Source organism: Branchiostoma lanceolatum, chromosome 17, assembly GCF_035083965.1.
Source record: "Branchiostoma lanceolatum isolate klBraLanc5 chromosome 17, klBraLanc5.hap2, whole genome shotgun sequence".
NCBI classification, from domain to species: domain Eukaryota; kingdom Metazoa; phylum Chordata; class Leptocardii; order Amphioxiformes; family Branchiostomatidae; genus Branchiostoma; species Branchiostoma lanceolatum.
In genome coordinates, this window is record NC_089738.1 from 14,882,349 (window position 1) to 14,904,529 (window position 22,181).

At 39.6% G+C, this 22,181-nt stretch overlaps 1 protein-coding gene across 1 annotated transcript in view; it reads left to right on the top strand.

Moving 5' to 3' along the window:
- Positions 1-21,424, top strand: part of LOC136422412 (5'-nucleotidase domain-containing protein 3-like) — a 33,760-nt gene extending 12,336 nt beyond the window's left edge. The window contains exons 6-15 of the mRNA XM_066410180.1: positions 15,389-15,445; positions 15,738-15,798; positions 16,240-16,342; positions 16,770-16,871; positions 17,132-17,216; positions 17,523-17,609; positions 17,743-17,796; positions 18,279-18,365; positions 19,365-19,432; positions 19,938-21,424. Of these exons, the coding sequence (XP_066266277.1) occupies positions 15,389-15,445; positions 15,738-15,798; positions 16,240-16,342; positions 16,770-16,871; positions 17,132-17,216; positions 17,523-17,609; positions 17,743-17,796; positions 18,279-18,365; positions 19,365-19,432; positions 19,938-20,139 (906 nt within the window). The 3' untranslated portion in view covers positions 20,140-21,424. The remainder of the gene's footprint in view (positions 1-15,388; positions 15,446-15,737; positions 15,799-16,239; positions 16,343-16,769; positions 16,872-17,131; positions 17,217-17,522; positions 17,610-17,742; positions 17,797-18,278; positions 18,366-19,364; positions 19,433-19,937) is intronic.
- The last annotated feature ends 757 nt before the right edge of the window (positions 21,425-22,181 follow it).

Below are 22,181 nucleotides of genomic sequence, written 5' to 3' on the forward strand. Positions count from 1 at the left end.
AGTAATTGTTGGCATCGCCCGGAGAAATAGTTCCGATGTCTCTGATGTGGCAGCGATCATCCGACAAGCCCCCAGGTGATTTTACGCTCGGATGAGTCCGTAAACTCCTGAGCGGAGGCTAAGTCGGAGTCAAAAGCAGTGATTCCTACCACACATATCTCAAATGCCTCTCTACGGAGAAGTGCCCTTTTTGAGCTCAAGGTCTAAGTCAGGATACGCTGGCCGGACCCTCGTCAGGACTTTCCTAAACGGCAGATCAGACATTTCAGCGTGTTATAATTAAAGTAATCTTGCGCAATTAGTGACAATTATGGAGCTTTGGATAATAGTTTTTCTTTTGTGAGTTTGCCGCCACCACACGACCAGGCCCAGCCCATAAGTATCCCTGCCCTACAACATGTACTATGAAGTTCTCCATAGGAGCAGTCTTGCAATTTGATACGTCTCAACCTAGTGACAAAGATTTCTTCACATGGAGCGGCCGTGTAGGCCTGTAGCTGTAGCTTTTCTTTATTTCATAAACAGTCTAAATGGGCATAATGTTGACACAGCTATGTTAGTGGAGAGTAGAAGAAATGCCCTGGGATGGCTCCTGTAGATGGGCAGGACTGATAAAGTTGGGGCATGTCCGCAGGTAAACTTGTCTGCGACTCAAGGCTTAGACCTGGTCAATCAATCACACCAAGTTTCTTCAAATGTGACAAGCAAAAAGTTCACTCGTGGCAGTGCTAGCTTAAAACATTAACTTTCACAACAAATTTGTTTATTTCTTAGTTATGAATATTCAATTAATAATAATATTCAGTTAGTAATCATAAACTAGATTTTATAAAATTTTCTCAAATACTTTTCCTACACTGATCACAAGTTAGACTACAGTCACTGCGTCAGTGTTAGCATTTTATTCAATCAGTATTACTTTATTTGAAGTTAGTTACTAGTTAAAGTCCTTCCCGTACCAGATGATGCATAAGACGTCACCCATCTTCGTTTCAATAGCCCTTGGGCCACACAACTTTATTTGCAAAGCATTATTGGACTTGTAGCTGCCCAGGTGTGATGTAGCTGGATAACAGTAATGTTTGCCAGCAGGTGCGGTCTCTGTTGGACATTGTACTAAATCTGTCATAATCTTGACATTAAGAACTATTATGTGTCACTTAACTCGAGGAACAACTTTATTGTCTTGTTGAGAGTTTCCCACTAAAAGACTTGATCTTCTGAATTTATGTCGTTTAAAATGTACAAAAGTCACAATGTATTTAATTTCCGTGGAATGTTGTGGCAGATTATGGCCTTAAAGTTTAAAAAGTTCAGGAGCTTATACAGTCAGTTTAAGAAAGAAAACGTCATACCAGAAAAACGATTATTCAAAATTCCACAACAGGACCTGCCCAGCTACAATGTTGTTGTGTTTATTTAGTAGTTTATGTAATGTTTCATATCTATAAACAAGTCCTGTTTAGTTTACATTGTGGAATGGCACGCTTTCATGTATAGTCAACTTGTTGGTTTATTTGATTGCAAATTTTACCCAATCACTTTATTAGATATGATTGTTTATATCCGCCTTTGCACATCCTTATGTGATTCATCACAGTGACTGTCTACTTCTGTGTAGCTTGAAAATGTTTTTCTCAAGCAACTGATTAGATTTTAGAAACGGTCATGGACGTTTCAGGAAACATCCACTACCTTTCGTTAGTGACTCAAAATCTATCAAGTTTCTTGAGTAACTGTTATCCTGCATACATGTATCTTATTACCTGGATGTCTAACCTTCATCGACGTATGGAATGATCCTGTCATTTCTTGTTCTGCAGAATTGATGTTAAAAATTTTCTGCTTTTATGTCTCTGTTATCTTAAAGTGTGTAGCAGAGGCCACTTTAGTCTGGCCAGAGACTCCCTTCTGTCTGTATCAGGTGCATCTTACAATGGAAAACAAGGCCTCTTCAGTCTCCACCATTGTTCAGGTGCTGCTTTAACATGTCACAAGGGGGTTAAGTGATGCTGTTATCTGGTCAGCTGGTATCAGCATTACTTCTAGTCTGCCGAGTTTGCCTTAGAGTGTGTGGTCTAGTTTTGTTACCATGGCAATTCTAATAGTTACAAAATTCAAATTATAGACTCGGATGCTTCCTCAACTGCTGAAATGCTTTTGCCACCAGGAGGACCTTAGCACAGAAATTGGGCAATTCCTCAAGAAAAGTCATATTTTTTACTTATAGCAGCAAGTAGTCAAGAAACAATTGAGATATATTTTCTAAAGTGAGCTATGTTATCATAAATGACTTGACTCAATATTTGTGGGACGAGTTAGTTTGAAGAGAGAAACTTTAAAGTTTTTCAAGGTTGAGTGAGAAAAGTTGACATCAGAAAAAAAGAACATTAGAAAGATAGGATCATAGCAAATTACTAAAAGAATCTCAGTTTACTTATTTTCCTGATACTTGGAAAGGATACACACGTAGACTTTATATTCTCATGTCATAACTGTATAATCCTGAACTGATGGAAGAGTGTCTTTTAGCACTAAGGTGTGTTTTCTAACACTAACAGGTGTAGATCCTCATTGTATTTTAAATCCCATAATTGCCTTGTCCCGTGGCTAACACACCTGTATGACTCTTTGCCCCGACCACGTCCCAGCCTGGCTAGTCCTGGCACGTTAGCCTGGCTCCACCGTGGGCAGACATGCTGTAATAAATGCGGAGAATCGCGTCTGTACGACGCATTATCCTGTCAGGGACGTCTCACCTAAATAACATGACACTAACCAGGGAGGCGACTCCAGCTCCACTGTTTGCGGAGCGCGCATTAGTCCAGTATGTTTTAATTTGCAGTATCTGCCCAATTATGGTGCGTACATGAAGATGGCGTGATAGCACGGCAGATAGCGGCAAGATTTGGACACTGATAGCATCTTAGAAATAAGTGTCTGTGGGGGGATTTTGCCATCTCAATGTGTGTTAACACATAGAGAGGCGGAGAATATATTTGCAATATGATGGATTCAAAATGTGAACAATGTTTTGATTGACTGCAAGATACCATTCAGACAGGTACTGGTAGCATTTGAGTATAGACAGGTTTTATAGGCTCCGAGGTTCTTGCATTGGAAGACTTTCAATCTACATTTTCATGAAGCTACAGGCCAGTGAGGAAAGGAGTTTCCACTAGACAGCGCTCGCTGAGAGACTGTACAGCGACCAAAATGGGATTTGTGTGACCTCCATGATTTGATTTCATAATTGGAATATGATGAATATTTACTAATTATAAAAGTATGATTTAAAAGACAATGAAATAATTTGTCAAATCTTTGGTCGCTCAGCGTTCATAGTGGGGTCACAGCCTCTAATGGAAAGAGGGTGGTTACCATTCTGACAGCTGGAAGGGTATAACAATTTTACATGGAGGTACATGTATTATATAGTACTGATATTCACTATAATTTCTTTGTTAAACATGACTTTGTACATTGTGCATTGTGGTCTATATGCACTATGTACCATAGGGCCAACCATTCCCTTTCTATTGTTTTGCCAACCGCTTTGAAATTCTACATTGTGTCTGCAAGACAATCTATATAGAGTCCAGTTCCTGTGAATATGATACCTGATACCTAAAACCAGCTAACTGATGCCTTGTCCATACATCAACTGTTGACCTCAAAGGAGTGAAGTGTTATTTTCAACTAAATTTCTATCAGTCTGTGTTCCTGCGATTCCCAATTTACACATTATAACATTGCAATACATCCTCAATGCTGGCATTGTTGTCTTCGCGACTGGAAGGGAAGCAAAGCAGTATGAGTAAGGGGATGATGTTCACCATCTCCAATTGCCTTGTTCTCTTTTGCCATACGGTACATGCATCATGATTTGTAAACTGACAACACAGTAGAAGTGGTCTCCCATTTTGATGAATAGAGAAGATGCATTGGGTAAACACAGCATTGAATCTAATTTGAACCTTGCTCCCAAACCTTGTCCCTGCTGTCTAAAGCCCCCTTCACACTTGTGGGTATATACAAGTGCGCATCATTTTGTGTATTAACACGTTTTTGGTTTAGGTTAAGTTTGCAGCCATTTCTTTAAAGTCATTTCTTTGGTTTGATAACTAAGGCTGCACAACACCTGTAAATAGATAAATAAAACAACAGTTGGTCAAAGTACAAAACAACTTCTTCCCCGCAAATTTAAATCAATTTAAACACAAAAAAAGTAAATGCGCAACTTATGCACACTTGAATATTATGCAGAAGTAGGGCCCTAACACTGTAACCAATAAAAATTTGCAAAAAGGCTACTTCAGCAGGGAGAAGGTTTGACCTTCTTGACCTTGACCTTGAGCTGACCTCTATGAGTAGATGTCCCAATGGCTGGCATGAGTAATGCTAACATGCTCACACCTGTGGTTACATCTTCGCACCTGTGGGCAACTCCCTCATGCTGACAAATTAGTGCCTTCCGGACCTTGACACCTCACAAGTTATGGCTGGTCAGAATAAAGGCGATGCCTGTTCTTGTGAAGCCACCCAGTTAATGGTATCATCCCTATACTATAGTACAGAACTGTTTTTGTTGGTGACTACTTTCTTTGTGTAATACCAGATTAGTAACTAGTAGGTATACCACACCATACTATTAGTATTACTATTAGGTAGCCTTGGTGCCATTTGATTACTACCGAGGCTTAATTTTTGAGGGAAGCGAGTACAGGAGCTCTCAGACTGGTAGTAATAGGATGGCACCCAGGCTAACGATTAGGAAGAAAATTACCAGAGTTCAGAATAGTTTTTTTTTAATGGCTCTGCAAAATTTTCGCAAAATTCCACAGTAACTGGTCAATGTACAGTATCTGCTTTTCCATGCATAAGTTAAGCAACAGTAGCAATTGGCATTGTTTTGTCCATTTCATTAAGGATAAAGGTTGTCTTTTATGATTAATATACAGCAATAGAAAAAAGAAAATATGGGTTTTTGCATCAAGGCTTCCACCAAAACAGAGCTCTCCCTACCCACAGCCATGATGATTGTTATCTGTACTAAGGTAATTAAAAGAACATGTAATGACTTATTTTGTCTACAGAACTGTTAAATCCTGGATCAATCCTACAACCCACACAATAGGATATTAATGTTATTGTTTCAATTGTTGATGGTATGCAACTCAAAATATCAAGTAACACCCACAGGCACACCACCCAAATGTTGCAGTTTACACCTTTCTTCAGCTGATGCAAGCTGTCTTATCCTTTATGTTGCAATTTCCCACAATCCCATCTGACCATATATTAAGTATTTTGTTCAAACTTCTCTATCTTATTTCATTAGTCAATATTACCATAAGATTTGGTTACCTGACTTTTGTTGCAGTTTGTTATTTTTTCATTTCAATAGTCAATATCACTAAGATGTGGTCACTATCTTTATTTTTGTTGCTGCAGACTTTCCATCAGTTATGTTATGTTTCCAATTTCATCATCATCATCATCATCATCATCAATAGTTCCGTAGCTTTCACTGCATAATGTTCAATTTTCAAGACTCTAAAATTCCATTTGCAATTAACAGATCTTAAAATTTGTTACTAAATTGTAGGAATAACACAAAGAGGTGATATATAAAGATGCTCTAGATTTTTGCAGAATGATGACCTAGTATGATTGTGAATTCAAAAAGCATGATCATGACTGGATATTAGATAGTGCCACCATTTTAGTTTTAGAATTTTTAGTGAGAATCAAAGCAATTGAAATTCTACAAGAGGAATAAAAGTTAAGTGATTGAAACAAGATTGGTGATTGGAAAAAAAGAATTCAGCAAGCTGCTTTTGTTTTATACTGGAAATTGCTTAATAGAGAAGGGGGATTTTTAAGAGCTACAAATATTGAAAATCGCTCTTGATTTATTAACACATAGCATTGTGTATGTTGAATATTAGTGATTCTGGTTGCCCTTATTTAGACATACAGGACTGACTGTTACAGTTGATCGGATATTAGGTTGCTCTCCTGACATTTGTAAACAAGCTTAAGCTGGAGTCAACCTCAAAGTAACACTTTTCCCTTCCACAATTAAATAGCTTGAAGCAGTAACCAGTCGGAAGAGCCATACATCACAATTGTCATATTGAACAACCCTCCATTCTTCTCTTGTTAGCGCATGGGTCACAGAATCATTTAAGAGTTACTGTCGCTCCCCTGTTGTTTGTCACGGAACTTTTCTTCTCCTTCGACAAGGTCACTCTGGTAGGAAGGTATGAGCAATTGTTGCGAGTAACAGAGCCCCGGGAAGAAAATTAAATTTTGCTGTGACAGTTTTATATAATTAAATAGAAAACATGTTGTACATATTATTCTAACCTTTAGGCATGATTTATGGTTTCAAGATCGTCATAGATTTCTGTCATTGGAATATTTCTTTTTCTCAGATTGGCAAATTCTTGAAGTCTAAACCTTTTAAGTGCAGGGAGGGTGGTTGAGAAACTTCCTCCCCTTCCATATTTACTATTATTAGACAGTCTACATTAAAAATTGTGTACCTCCCTTCTGCATCCGATTTCATTGATTGACAATGATCACATTCCTTATAGAATGCCAAAAGGTTGCTTAATCCCACATTATTTCAGCACAACTTGTTTAACAACATGTCAAAGGTCACAGGAAAAGGCTGTTTGATGATTTGACAGTGTTATCGGTAATGAAGCCTTTCACTGTCATTGCTGACAAGAACTAGTTGTTCTCGTAGACACATGGCACTTTGAGGATTAAAAGATGACTCAGGGGAGGTTCATGTGTTAGTTGAGTAGTGGCAATGCCATTGCACTATTAGCTGTCGGAAAAAAGTCATACTTTGTCTCAGTCTGAGGTTTGCTGGATAACAACATGGCCAAATTGTCACAACTTTTTCTTTAAAAATGTCAGTTATTGTAACTCTTTGCTATACTAAACAAATGCTGATGTTTTGGTAGTCTGTGTAAATAGCACTTTTTTCTGGTGCACTAGCTGCTTTTCTAGTGAAGTACTCAAGAACCTCAAACTGCCAAAGCACACCTCTTGCAGTAACTCAGACAGAACTTTTTGATAGATGAAAGAAGCAGCATGATTGATACAGAAGGAGCAACAAAGTTGAAACAGTCATCCAGGTGCAGGACAGGTGTCAAATTTGAAATATTTGACCCCAGCTCTCAGAAAATCCTGTTACCAACCAGAAGTAAAAGGATTTGTGGTTCAAAGGTCTAAAAATCAAAATTTGTGGACAATGTTACCCATTCCTACAAAAAGTGCCCACCTTTTGATTCTGATCAAATTACTGTAGTTCACTACTTAGTATATCTTCACGGTAGCAAAATTTCACGGTGTAAGGAAAATGGACATTTTCACTTAACTTCAACTTCAGGGTGGCGGCAAGGGATTTACAGATAATTACAACAGGTCTTTCAGGGTGATGATAAGTCTATTGTACAGAGGTGACAGTGAAAATAGTGAACATAAAGTTACAGTGAAAGAAACAAGAATTACAGTACATAACAGCGTGGAAGGTGCTGCCGGTTTTCTTCAGAGTTAGATGAAAGACTTTTATAAGTCATTGAACTTATAATGCTTAATGACGGTGCCAACCTTACCTATAATTGTAACAAGCCACTGATAGTAATCTCTCGCCACCGATAGTGATCTCAAATTGCACAGATAAGATCTTGAGGTACACCCTTTCTACAGTTCCATTCCAAGGTTAATGGGTTGCACTAAAAGATAGTGAAAGATATCCCTTGTACAATGGGATGACCAGGATGTGTCAATAAGAGACTCAGGCTCAAGTGGACCAACTTTGAGGCCAATGTTTCCAGTCATTTTCCACCCAATTGCAAGTCTTTGTGTCTCTTTGTTTACTTTGAGAATTGTACAGGATCCTGAAAGCAACTTATTGCGGGGTTCACTTACAGCTAGATCTAGCTATGAAATGCTTATGCCAGAAATAGTTGCATTTTTTTTAATTACCTGTATCTCAAGCCAAGCCTTTAAGGATAACTACATAAATTCCAAGGACTCATGCATTTTTCATCAGAGGGAAAAATTGTGATCATAAATAGAAATCATGAATTATGTTGATCCTCCATTCCAGTTTTACTAATTTTAGACAACATGTTTGGAAAGTTTGCTTTCAATCCGAGATTAGCAAGAGCAATAAAGCACACAGGTGAATTAATCAAGACTCAAACAAATGCTGTTGACCCATCCCCAGTGTTTAGCCCTGGTGTAGTAAGTTGGGCACCATTATATAAATACATGTAAGTCCATTATCATGTTAAGTCTTTTTTCTACAATGTATATTTCAGCTCATGCTCAACTCAGCTCATGCTGTATCAGAAAAACAAGTGTGTACCAAAAGTCATGATGATCCACCAACCATGTCTTGAGTTATTCGTCTTCAAAGTCTCAAACAGAATTAGCCCTTGCACTTGAAAAAAGTGGCTAGGGGGCCCAAACCATGCCACTTCTTCACGAGTCAGAGAGCTGTCTACCATAGAAAAATCATGACCATAACATGCCCAGAACACAAGATATCAAAACTTGAATTCCTGTAGCAATACCATAGAAAGCTGCCAGAGGACTCATAATCTCAATTAAATCATTTTCATTTTGCCACCAATATTCCAAATATCATAAAGATCCATCCACAACTTCAGGAGTTATGCTGTTCACAAACAGACACACAGCCCCAAAACCTTGGCAAATGTATTGAAAGCTACAGAATGTCTTTAATTACAGTTGCTCTTTCCTTGCAGAGGTTACTGCAGGGCAACTATAAGTTGGACATACAATGTACACCTGTCATGGTCAAAACCAGTGATTGATGAGAAATCTGATATGCAAATGAGCAGGATTACCACAGGTACATGGGTCACATTCTTTTCCTGTGGGCATGAAGAACAATGATCACTAGGCTAGAAGGGCAGTGACAGTAGCCCAATTTACACACAAGTTTTGGAGTTGACTCTGGTCTGTGTGGAAGAGCTTTGGGCTGCTCAAGTGGAGTTTTCCTACAAGAAGACGCTACTTGAGTGGCCTATGGTTCTCCTTGCACAGTCCTGAGTCGATTCCAAGTCGTGTGACTGTGTAAACCCAGCCAAGGTGCCCAGGTCCTATCTACATGTAGGTGAAGCCAGGGTGGACCATGACCATGTAGTGCAGATATCTGTAGATATTCATGTTCTCCATAGGCTCGGTGATCAGGTTTGCTATCAGATGCAAAGGTTGGGTCACCCCCAGCTTGACTACCATTCAAACACACAAGTTACGAATTCAAAGGATTGCTACAAGGCTGTATAAACTTGTACATGCTGTCAACTTGCCGACAGACAGAATGGGTGATAGTATACCATGAAATAAAAAGCATTTTATCATTTGCATGTTCATTGTGAAGGGCCTAAATTTGGACCTCTGAATGAATCTGATGATTAGGCTTGTGGGTCAATGGTCAAGGCCAATCTTTACTAATACATTAATGTTTATCTCCAAATTGTTGGCCTGTGGTGAAATTTGAATAAGAGGAGCTCACCAATTGAACTGTCTATGCTTCCAAATGTTAACATTCAAAGGAAAGAAAACTTTAAGAAGCTTTGTCTTTGCAGGTGACTGTAATAGTTTAAGCACCTATAGAACTGCTAAGCTATATTTCATAAAACCTTATGTCAGAAGTATGATGGGAAAGTCACCCAGCAGTTCAGCACCCTGGACACCCCCTCTCACTATGGGTATCTCAAATTAGCTCTTGCTGTATCTTCAGCCTTCTACCCTCCTCCTCCTCCTTGGAAAATCCAAGGAATTACTACTAGTATGTAGATTTCAGATATATTCCTCACCCTTGCCAAGTACATGTATATTATGAGTCAAGAAATTTCTTTAACGCCAAGAAAGTTATATAAAGAGTGAGAAACGTCTGTTTTTCCACAAAATTTTGCAAATCAATGTGTGCAATGTTAGATTATTTTTTCCTATTACATGTTGTATCATTTGCAAGGACTTTGTCAGGAAATGTATTCTATGTGACTCTTTTCCCAGCAGCCTTTGAAACATGATTCAAGTTGATCAGTCATGATCAGTTATTCAAAACAAAATTTAACTTTTTGAAGATCTCTATACTTAGTTTAAAACATAAAGTTTTTCAGGGAAGAGGTTTGTAGCATCTGGTCTTTTTAGAAAGAGGTACTTCAGATTTCATTCCCTACAAATTAATCTCTGGTTAGTTGTTTTATCCTTAGGCTAACAAAATTTGTTTTTATGTATAAGAATTCTAAAATGCCTGTTGCATGATTGACAGCAAACCCAAAACAATTCTGCTGTATGTACAATGTACTACCAACAACAATGGTGTATGTTCAGTATATAAAACAGTGTTCAACCAACCATATTCAGCAAACTATCAACAGTACTGAATAAACTGTACACAATTTTATCATTCGTTGGTGTGTGGGTATCCACAGTTTTATGAATTGTTGATGTTTTTTAAGAATGCATGATCTACATGTTAGATAGCGCGGATTACGTGATAACAGTATACTGTGCAAGGGGATACTGTTTGGTTATACCTCAAAGGAATGTGCTGTGAATGGATAGTAAAGTTTTTGTGGTCTCCATTCCTTTGTTCACACAAGTGTTTGTGTTTATGCATATATCATGTACTATGTGGATACATGCTGAGGTACAAAATGTATGAAAGTCCTCTCCTGACCCTTTAACCCCTAAAAAGCTGTTTCACAAGTTAGTAAGATTGTGTAGCCTAACTGTACAACCGAGTGTGTGACTTTGCCTACAGCTTTAATTTTTTTCTGTCCCACTCATTGTTTGGGAGCCCATGTTGTTAAAAAATCTTTGTTGTTAAATCTGTCATTTTTAGCTTACAAAAATACATTTTCATCAGTTTCATGTCATGCAGTTTAGACTTTTGGGACAGATGAGATGATTTTTTTCTGTCTACCAAGCAAATTTCCATCCCAGGACAGAGGGTCTTGGAGACTGCTCTGCTTCTGACATGATTGGCCAGATCTGTAACTCCTTGCCCCCCTCCCCCAGGCCATCTCTGCTAGACCCTGTCATTAGCCACTCATTACTGGACCCTCAACTCCTATGATTATTTCTCCAGGTGAGAAACCCTTTAATCTGCCACATCATGAGTTGTAATTGTTCCACCGGCGGCATTTCTCCCCATTAGTCTTTCTCTTTGGGAGTGAAATCGATTAACAGGACCACACCTTGCCTGGGCCTTGTCATTAAACAAACAGGCCACTGGCCTCCCTGTAATTCAGTATTCAGTGTGCCTCTGTCTTTTGGATTCGTAGATACCCTGCTGAGTTACTGCCATGAAAACATATATTTAATTCTGCAAGGTCATCATCCAAACTTTTCTATGAGCTGCTGACTACAGTAATAACCTTTTTCAATTATCATTTTGAAAGAAAGTCAGTAGTCCCTTGATTTGGACATGGAATATACTTGGGCAAAAAAAATCAGTGTTTTCATAAATGTTCCAATACTATATATGCTTCTTTGTGGATGGGAGTTTAATTATATGATTTCAATGGTGACAAAATACAGATCTCCCCTCGCAATCATTTGTTGGGTTGGCAAGCGGTCAGTAGGCGTGCCTGTTCTTTTTCATATTCAGCCTTAAACTAATGACTGGCTGGCTACGTTTCCCATTATGAGTCATCTTACTGAAAGGACTACATGTATTGACTTTAAAATCTTTAAATGTTTGATATGTTACAGTAACGTCATCTTGAGTACCGTTAGCACCGGTGAAAACTGGTTGTAAGGTACTTGGATCCTTGTAAACAGTTTTGACATCCAGCGTTGTAGTTTCCACATGCAGTATAGTTGGTGGCGCCAGTCTGTTTGAGTCACCTTACTGAAAGGACTACATGTACTTTGTATTGACTAAATCTTTAAATGTTGGACATGTTACAGTGACATCACCTTGAGTACTATTAGAATGAGTAAAAACTATAGTTGCAAGGTTCTGGTTCTGGACTGGTTGTATACTGGACAAGGTACTTGGATGCTTGTAGTAACTGTTGTAAACAGTTTTGACATGCAGCGTTGCAGTTTCTACATGTTGGTATAATTGGTTGGGCCAGTCTGTTTGACTAAATCTTTAAACGTTGGACATGTTACAGTGATGTAGCTTGGAGCTGTTACCACAAGTGAAAACTTGTTGTAAGGTACTTGGGTAGTTGTAAACAGTTTTGACATGCAGAGTTGCAGTTTCCACATGTTGATATAATTGGTTGCGCCAGTCTGTAGCGATCACAGCAGCACAGGTGATCAAAGCTCCCACCTGTTAGCCACCCTCTCATTAGGCGCTTTGATGTGGCGGGTGCAGATGAGCTGGCCCTGGGCTGCCCCCTGCCTGCCGCGCCTCCCGGAGTGCACCTCAGCACAGGTGTGCTGCTCACCTGGCCACACGGCCACTGCTTTGTTTCTCTTCCAGGCATCTTTCTAACAATGAGACGAGATTATAACTGTTACAGTTAAAACTGTTTTTTTCATCCATGGGAAGGCAAACTTCTTTGTCCACACACCCATGGTATGATAGTCAAGGACTGAGTGACAAAAGCTGGCAGTGATGAGCGTTAATAAGAGCCTTATGTTGACACTCGATGACCCTTAGGTTGTGACCAGTAAGTGACCCCGATGTACAGTTCAAAAGGGTAACCAGTGCTGGACAATAAACCCCCTTGTACTGTCTTGTATGATATATCATCTTGACTTCAAACGGGCATGTGGTACTCACCATAGTTTGGATTGTGCAATGTACTATCCTCTTTGGATACGGACAATATTGCAAAAGCAATATTTAGATCTCGACATGATATTGTGATGTCTTACTTAACTAACACGGAGTAATATGCGATGTAGAAATGGTTTCTACCGAGGCAAGTTATATTTCATCAAGTGTTGCTGTTCAGATCTTCCTGTCCTTGGTGCTAAAACCACATCCCCAGGGTGCCATACATATTTGTTGGGGTTTTAAAAAGAGATTTCATGGTAATGTCTCCGTACAGAAAAGTAATGTCATTTGTGGACCTTTAAAACATTTCATTTTATTTTTGGTAATAAGATTTTGACAGATGAGTGCAGGAAGATAGGTAGGACTAATTTTTGTAATGTTGTTACATAGCAATAAAAAATAATTCTGTAACTTCTCTCAAGCGACTATTTCATAATTGTTCACTTCTACAAGTTTGAAATTGCTGAATATATTGAGGAGACTGATACTCAGTTTAACAAGCATTGTGACGCTCATGCCTTAAATGATAGTCGGCTACAGCATTTTAAAAAGTTTCACAAGGTTGCTTGAAAACAGTTTTTTGCTGGTTCGTCATTCCTCCAAAAGTAGTGGACCAAGGAGGTTCATGATAGAACCTTGTTGAGTGGACTTTATGAAAATTGAACAGTACAGATGGGTACAAACAGTTGTCCACGAAATGGTTGTATCAACAACAGTAAGACATCTAAGGAATTCCATAATCTACATCATTTGTGACCAAGACATGTTGAAGCATCTCTTTATCAGATCTAGTTACAGGTGTTTGGGGAGAAATTTCGAGGTAGAATATTTCATGATTTTTGACAGTAAAGGTTGATGAATAGTCTTGTGATGATTGATGACGCAGTGTCCGTGAGACGTTACAGTTGTGCCTTTCCCACCGCAAACAGAAACATTGGAATCCTGTTTTGGTGATAACAGATGACATATTAATCTTGATTTGTGGGATGTGTTTTCATACGGATCTAAAACCAGAAAAAAAGAGTAGAGCATCAGTGATAGGTAACCCAGTATCTCAAGTTATAGATAGTATCGTACCTTTCCCTACCAGTATTCACATGTGTCTATTGGTTTTACCCCTGGTGCGGTTATAAAACTCAGGCAAAGCATACTATCAAAACTTAGTTAAGACAAATCATTGACATAAAAGAAATGCCTATGGAAAGTAGAAGTGTGGATCACATCCTTGTGCAAGTTACGTGTAAGCTATAATCAATTTTATGGTCTTGGTAGGGATGTTGGCTGATACTTGCCACATTGCTAGCCTTCTGGGACATTTGTGCTGGCCAACAAACATACCATAGGAATGTTGATAGTTCGAGCTGTGTTAGTGTTATCCAGGTATTACAGAGTTATGTGGAATGTTAAGTTCTCCCCAGTGGTGATGTACCGTCATTAGGGCATGGCGGAGGGAGGAGCATGGCGCCTGTTTGTCTGGTTGCCTAGTTACCAGGTGAATTCAGGATGGTTTGTGTAGACATTGTGATGCTTTTATGAAATTCTTGAGAGTTACGCTATTTTCACTGTCAGCTTGTTGTGTCATGTAAAGGGTACCTGGGATTGTTCAATTGTATAGTGATGTTCCTTGTATTTTCAGGGCTGCTAAACGTACCAAGGATTCATTTTGCTTGCAAAGACGCTGCCTCATTCATTGGTTTGTTCAGACCCTTGTAGTGCCTGGTATGGAAACTTTCAACAGCATGCTGCCCTATGTGCCCTGTGAAAGACAGGTGCAAAAAGACGGGTACAGCCCCAACCGAGATGTCCTGACCCAGGATTGAACCAGGGTCTCCCAGTTAGCAATAACTAATTGGAACCAGGAGCTCAACTGTGAGGCTGCTACCAGTTGAGCTATAGAGACATCTCTAAAGCAAAGACACGACAGCTTCCATCACACACATCTGCCATGCTGTCCCGCCCCTCGGCTGGCATCTGCTCTTGAGAATGTGCTCTGATATTATCCCAGATTTCCCACACATCGGCAGACATACCTGTGGACTCACCTGGCGATACTACCTGCCTGACCCCTCCCCCCACTTGTAGTACCTGTCCTGCCATACCGGGATTGTCTCCAGGACCCGTCCCTCTGCCCCTGGACGGAAATGTGCTTGTTGGGACAGACAAAAATTTCACACTGTCGGTCAAAAAATCTTAACTTTATGATAGGAAATTGATGAAAATGTACTTTGGTAAGCTTAAACTGACAGATTCAACATAAAATAACAACAACAGAAAATCATTTAAAACTGGAGACAATCCTGTGCCATACTGATCCTTATCATCTCTTCAGTAGAGGTTGCCATGGAAACAGTGGAAGGACAAGCCATGGAGGTCATTGGAAGGACAGTAGACGATCTGACTCTGTAGACCTCTTCCAATGGGTTCACACTATCTATGGAGATGTTAGCATAAATTTGTAGACCTTGAATGTCTTTTTTACAATGGGGTATGAGTCCTGTTGGATACTCTTGACTATTTTAAGTGACTCAAAAACATAAGCTATGTAGGCTACACATGTTGATAAATATATGTTGTAATTGTGTTTTTCAGTTTTTCCTCAAGAATGGGATAGAGTATGACCCAGAGTACCTCTTCTATGATGTTAAGGTGAGATCAAGACCACAGCTGAACTTTATTTTAACAGTATACCGTAACAGTTTAAAAATAACTTTCAATGGTGTTGTTTTTACAGTTATGTTCAACAGTTACTTTAATCAGATCTGTAATATTAATTCCTGCATGTGATGACGATATTATATCTTATGATATTAGATTTTTTTCAGTTATTCACAAATATTTTAATCAAGATGATTTGGCTACAAGCAGTGATTGCTTAACAAGACCCTCTCCTCGATGATAGATTATAGACATTTCATCAAAATTTCCTTTCTCTTTTCAGAATGCAGTCATATCAGTGCACCTCAGTGGGGACATGCACAAAGCTGTGGCAGAAGACATGGGTAAAGATGTTAAACTTATTATATGTCTTAAGTCTTACCAGAACTAACCTTTTAACTTGAATACCTGGCATGCAGTCAGACCTGTACTGAACTGCCCCCTAGTTGTGCTTGTCTGCATTACAAGCATCTCAGTTGGCATTTTGGAAAATTTTAGACAGTTTCATACATCAATGCAGACTGGCCTCTACTGGCCTGTATCTTGTTCATCCAGATACAAGCAGAAATAGCACCGAAAAAATCTGATGTAGAAGCATATGTGTGAAAACAGTTGACCTTCTCCCTGTTGCCTAACCAATAGAGAATGGGGTGCACGGCTGGAGTGCTAAAGGCTAAATTTAGCTGGAGAAAAGATTGTAGGCCTTTTATTCTTATATACATTTACATATTATTAATTTTCCATTTCTTTTATCCTCTACCTGATTTTTCCCTTTCGGACTCTAGACAGATACCTTGAGCGTGGGGAGGAGGTGTCACAGGTGCTGAGAAGGCTGGCTGGGGCTGGTAAAAAACTCTTCCTCATCACAAACAGTCCCTACTGGTTTGTGTAAGTACTGCAGCAGCAGCTTCTTGTGTCTGATCATAACCTCCTTGAAAATGGAGGTATTTTTTTTTTGTTCTGTGTGTTTGTTTGTGTTAATTTTAACTTTATATTAACTAGACTAACCTACAAAATGTTCCCTTGATCTTTTATGGAGGGTTATTTTGTGATTACCAGTATGTACTAACAGGTAAACTGTGTGGATTTTGGATTGACACCATCTGTGAATATTACGGTTACCTTACTTACTTTCATGTTATTCTGCCATTCCAAGTAGTCAAAAGAATTTTGTGTATCAAGACTAACCTACAAAATGTTCAATTTGATGGAGTTCATGATGCAGTCACTGTAACAGTTGTTTTGCGATTACCACTGTAGATTGTTGATTGACACCTGCTGTGTATACCAAGGTCATGTTGTTCTGCCCTTCCAGCCAGCGAGGGATGGAGTACATTGCTGGGCCCAACTGGATGGAGATGTTTGATGTTGTCATTGCAGAATCCAGGAAGCCAAAATTCTTCACTGACCAAAAAAGGTAGAAAATGCCTTCATTGCAAGGGTCTTCAGTCTGTTATCATTTTTCTTCTTACCTGCTGACAGTTTTTTAAGTTTTTTAAAAAGATATGATAACAACACAAAACATACAGTGACATGTCGGGAGTGTCAAGTAAGGCACATTGTTTATTATACAAAAGTTACAGGTGTGACAAAAATGTTCTTATTTTTTAGTTTACAAATTTGCAAACTGAGTTTCTCTCTATAGAGTAAAGTTCTTTGTGGTTGTCTTGTTCACAGACCCTTCCGAGAAGTCAGTAAGACAATGGGCACCTGTAAGTTTGAGAGGGTGACAAGTCTACGGAAGGGGCAGGTTTATATACAGGTTGGTAGAATCTAATTCAGTACTGTGATTATATTGTACTCTTTCTTCTTGCCTTCATTTCCCATGATCTAAAAAAATATTGGGATACCTCTGACATAAAAAGAAGATACAAACTGTTACTGTTTTAATATACTTTGAAATGTTATGTCAAAGTCTGCAAAATACTTGATGTGAAAAGTAAACCATTATATTTCAAAAGAGTGTTTCTTGGCCATGCTTCTTGCTTAGTTGGCCCCCAATTTGGTGAGTAACACATAATCATGTCCAGACTTTAAAGCTTGACGACATGTCTTTTCTCTGTGACAGGGTAATCTTCAGGACTTCCGGCACATGACAGGCTGGTACGGTGCCAGGGTGCTGTACTTTGGGGACCACGTCTACAGTGATTTGGCGGTAACTACATTCGTAGAGTGGTATCACCCAGAGTATATCTTGTATTTCTAGTCCTCGAAAGTGATAATCTTTTTTTGTAGTACACAATATCAAACAGTGGGTCATTTCTAAAAGTAAATGTTACTGTTTGCAGGATCCCTTCCTGAGGCATGGCTGGAGAACAGGTGCAATCATCCCTGAACTGGAGGTAGGAACTTCCTTGTTTTTCATTCTGGAAAATTGGATTGTTTAATAGATAAAACATCTGACATGTACCTCAGTCTCTATGAGATGGAAGTGAAAGCTACATACATGTACCAGAAATTACAATGCTGTGTCCAAATTAGCACCACTGTCTCAGCAGGCTACTGTAGGATACAATGGAAATCATCTTACAACTTATCATCTAGATACAGCTGAACTCCTAAGAATTACCTAATAGTATTACAACATTCTTCAGTCCTGTAATCGGTATTTTGTATGATAGTTATCAATGTTAGAAAGGAGTAGGTATCAAAGTTTCGAATGAGTATTCCAAATGTTGGTACAGCCCTCCACATGCTGTATATTGTCTCTATCTATTGTCTAAACCTTTCCTGAATATGGCCTGTTGATTTGTAATACCCCTGGCAATACCCCGAATGACCCTGATCAGTATGGAGTGGCTAATTTAAACAAAATCTATTCCAGGATGAGATCAAGATCAGCAACTCCTCCAGCTACAAGGACACCATCTCCTGGTTACTGGCACTACAGGGGCTGATCGAGAGCCAACAGGTACGTGGTAATACTCTAAAGTATACAGGTATAGGGTTTTTATGATGGCAACCACTCGTATTATATTTATTCGTATTCAGATACATAGTACAGATACATAGTACAGATACATAGTACAGATACAAATACAGATCGAGTATGGTGACCGTTGACACGGTGGCCTTCGCGTGAATTTGTTTAAGGTGGATGACAGGTTGCGAATCTGAGACCCACACACTTTGGGCATCCGCCATCTCCAGCGGCACCAATTCGAGGGAGACGTGCTGGTTCTGGTTGGGATGCTTGCAGCGAGCTGCGGGATGACTCTTACACTCAAGGTCCGCCTTGATAACGCCAGCCCGTCTGGCGCTGCTCTCGTCCGCCAGTTGAAGACAGCTGCCGTTGGAGACTTGTCCCTCTAACTGAGAGGGGAATGCGTGTAAAGTGCCTTTCCCAAGGGCACAACGTCTGGGCGCAAGTTCAGACATGTCTATGGGCACAACCCCGGGATTCGATCCTGGGTCCCATCGTTTGACAGCCGTGCGCTCTGCACTTGCGCCACACAACGCCATAGGTATAGGGTATAGAGTGTATAATCATGTTCATGGAGGTAATTCATCTGGGAGTTCACTTAAAGTTGAAGTTGAAGGTTTGGAACAGGCTTTGTAGCATGCATGGTCCAGTGGATAGTGACCCTGCCTCTGGAGCAAGATGTCGTGAGTTTGAAACCCGACTGTGTCACTCACCTGACATGCACGTGGTTGAGTGTAGATTTCCTGTAAATAGCAACTAAGACAGCAATGCTGAGAGACCATTGAGCGACGAAAAATTGGATTTTATGACTGTGATATGATGCATGATGTAAAAGTATGATATCTAAAACACAATGCATTCTTTTTTTATCAATGAAATTTGCAATCTGTGAAATGTTTTGTAGCTCAGCAGTCACTCAGCAGTGTCAGTCTCTTGTGGAAAGGGGTTGTGAGCTATGTTCTAACAGATTTGATTGATCCCCATCAGAAATACAGACACGACCCGGCAGTGAAGACTGTACTACCAGAGTGGATGGAGGAGATGAAAGAACTCAGGTATGATACCATCTCTGTTGAGAGAACCTAGAGTTGGAAAATATTGAACTAGAAAAAGCACCCTGAAAGAGCATATTCTCTGCCTATTATGTTCTTGCTTCGCGATTCGTAAATTGTATATAGAACTGGCCGCACACTGAACTTCTGAGGAACTTTATACTTTATACTTACTGCCTCCAGGACTCTTAGCTACAGAGAAAGGTAACTGGACTACTGTACTTCTAAAATAGGAGGGTTTTATGTGGCAGTGGTCTCATGGTTCGCAGTGGGTTCATAACGCTTCCAAAGGAATAAATTTTATTCTGCTCACCAACCAACCAGCCAATCTACCTAGGAAGAGGAAAAAAACATGGAACCCATTATTTACTTTCAATCATTGTTTATTTCAATGTTACAAGATTTCAACGGACAAGGGTTCATATAACAGTTGTCCATGCATGCATCATAATGCAGCAGTACTTATATTCTTAAAACAGTGTGTTTCAATGTGTAATTTTCTTTCCAGACATTACACAAAGGACATCTTCAACCCCCAGTTCGGCAGCCTGTTCCGCACGCACCACAACCCCACCTACTTTTCCCGCCGCCTCATGCGATTCGCCGACATCTACACCTCGTCCGTCGCCAACCTGCTCCACTTCCCCATCGACTACACCTTCTACCCGCGCCGGTCCGCGCTTCCTCACGAGATCAACTACGACTCCTGAGCGTTGAAGGCGTTTTGAAAACCCTTGTCCTGCTGGACCCATATATATATATATGAGTTGCACATTACAGAGCCTGTATGTGGGTCCCGTATATGTACAGGTTGGGGGTTATGCACCAAATGCAGAAGTAACTACCGGTATGCCACGGCAGTGCAGAAAAAGTCAAGGGCCAATGCCCAGATTAAGATATTAGATCAATGAAAAAAATTGCGTAAAAATTGCCAGCAGGACAAGGGTTATAGGCTAAAAATACCATCATTATGCCTCAGAATGTCCAATTATGCCTGCAAGATACATGGACAAGAACTGAAAATCATCTTGCATCTGACCTGCAATTTATAAGTACACGTAAAGTAGACATCATATAGACTTGCCAAGTAAAGTAGACATCATATAGACTTGCCAAGTAAAGTAGACATCATATAGACTTGCCGAGTAAAATAGACATCATATAGACTTGCCGAGTAAAATAGACATCATATAGAATTGCCGACTAAAACAGACATCACTCCTGAGCAGGGGTGTCTCCCGGACCCATCCCTCTGTCCCAGGAGGGAAATTTGCTTGATTTTGCTTGAGACAAAAAGATACACCCCCTCCTTCCAAAAAATTCAAACTTTGTGACATGAAATTGATGAAAACGTCTTCTCTCCAGGTTAAAAGAACAGTAAACAACTTGGGCTCCCAAAGAATAAGTGTGACGGAAAAAAAAGGATAAAGCTGGATACAGCCCTGCTCCTGACTGTTAAAAGGATTATAAAGGCGCAAAGTACCCTCATCATGCCTCAGAATGTTCATTTATGCCTGCAAAATACATGGACGAGAACTGAAAATCATCTTCCATCTGATCTGCAATCTATAAGTACAAACTGTACACGTAAAGTAGACATCATATAGACTTGCCGACTAAAATAGACATCCTATTGACCTCCTGGTCTCTACTTAGTCTGTGTAAAAGTTACGCACAATTGTAGTACATATCAGAGGCTAGATAACCAGCATGACTGTAGAACTTTAACCTGTTGTAGTTTTGTATAGTACTAATAGTACTACTGACAGACAAACTGATATGAAAATTCCCTCTCTTAAGCTGTCTTCAGATACAGTGTAATACATGTACTTGCAATGTAACATAGTGTAGCTTCAGTCTGTTCATAGTGTGTGCAATGTGTCTTCAGATACAGTGTAATACATGTACTTGCAATGTAACATAGTGTAGCTTCAGTGTGTTCATAGTGTGTGCAATGTGAAATCACAAGGCCAAATTAAAACAATGAATCACCAACTCCTGGACTGTCTTTATTGTGGTTTGCAACTGAATCAACAAGTAAACTTAATATTTATACATAATGTTCGGCCGATCTTCTTAGTTAAATAATTAATCAGAATAATTTACTACTTATATGATCCATTTGTTGTCAAGACCACAAATGAGAGAGACATCCTGTGGAATTAGTATAAAGATTTGCAGGGGGCGACAAAGAGGGTTGCAATCTATGGCTTTTCATTTATTTTTGATCGTTGCATTGAGGGGAGGGGATGAATTATCAGGGTAAAAATGTAACTTTTATAAAACATGACTTTTGGAGTTTTATAGACCACTAGCTTTGGCATATAACAGTTTTAGCATCACAATTAATAACCGTTTGATATTTACGCTGAGAAACCACAGCTATTGGCATTGCGGTCGGTAGGAAGATATGTCATCATGCCTGTCCTTGGTGCTGAACGCCATCCAACACAACATCCAAAGCATAGCCCCATGAGCCCAGTGTACCAACACCATGTTTACCTGACCTGGGGCCAGCTTCTGTAACGTATTTAGTGTTGTTATGGAATTTTACGCATTTGGAGGTTTAAAATGTGGAAGGGTAGCAGAGACAGAGTGATTATGCCGAGTCTGACAGACCCAAGCCACCTCTAGCGCCAGTTGCACGATCCATGTTTGCATGTACTACTGACACATGCGAATCATTCGGAAGATTGTGTGACATAAAATAATGCTTACTACACGTAGTGTTATCTCTTAACTGTTTATCTTA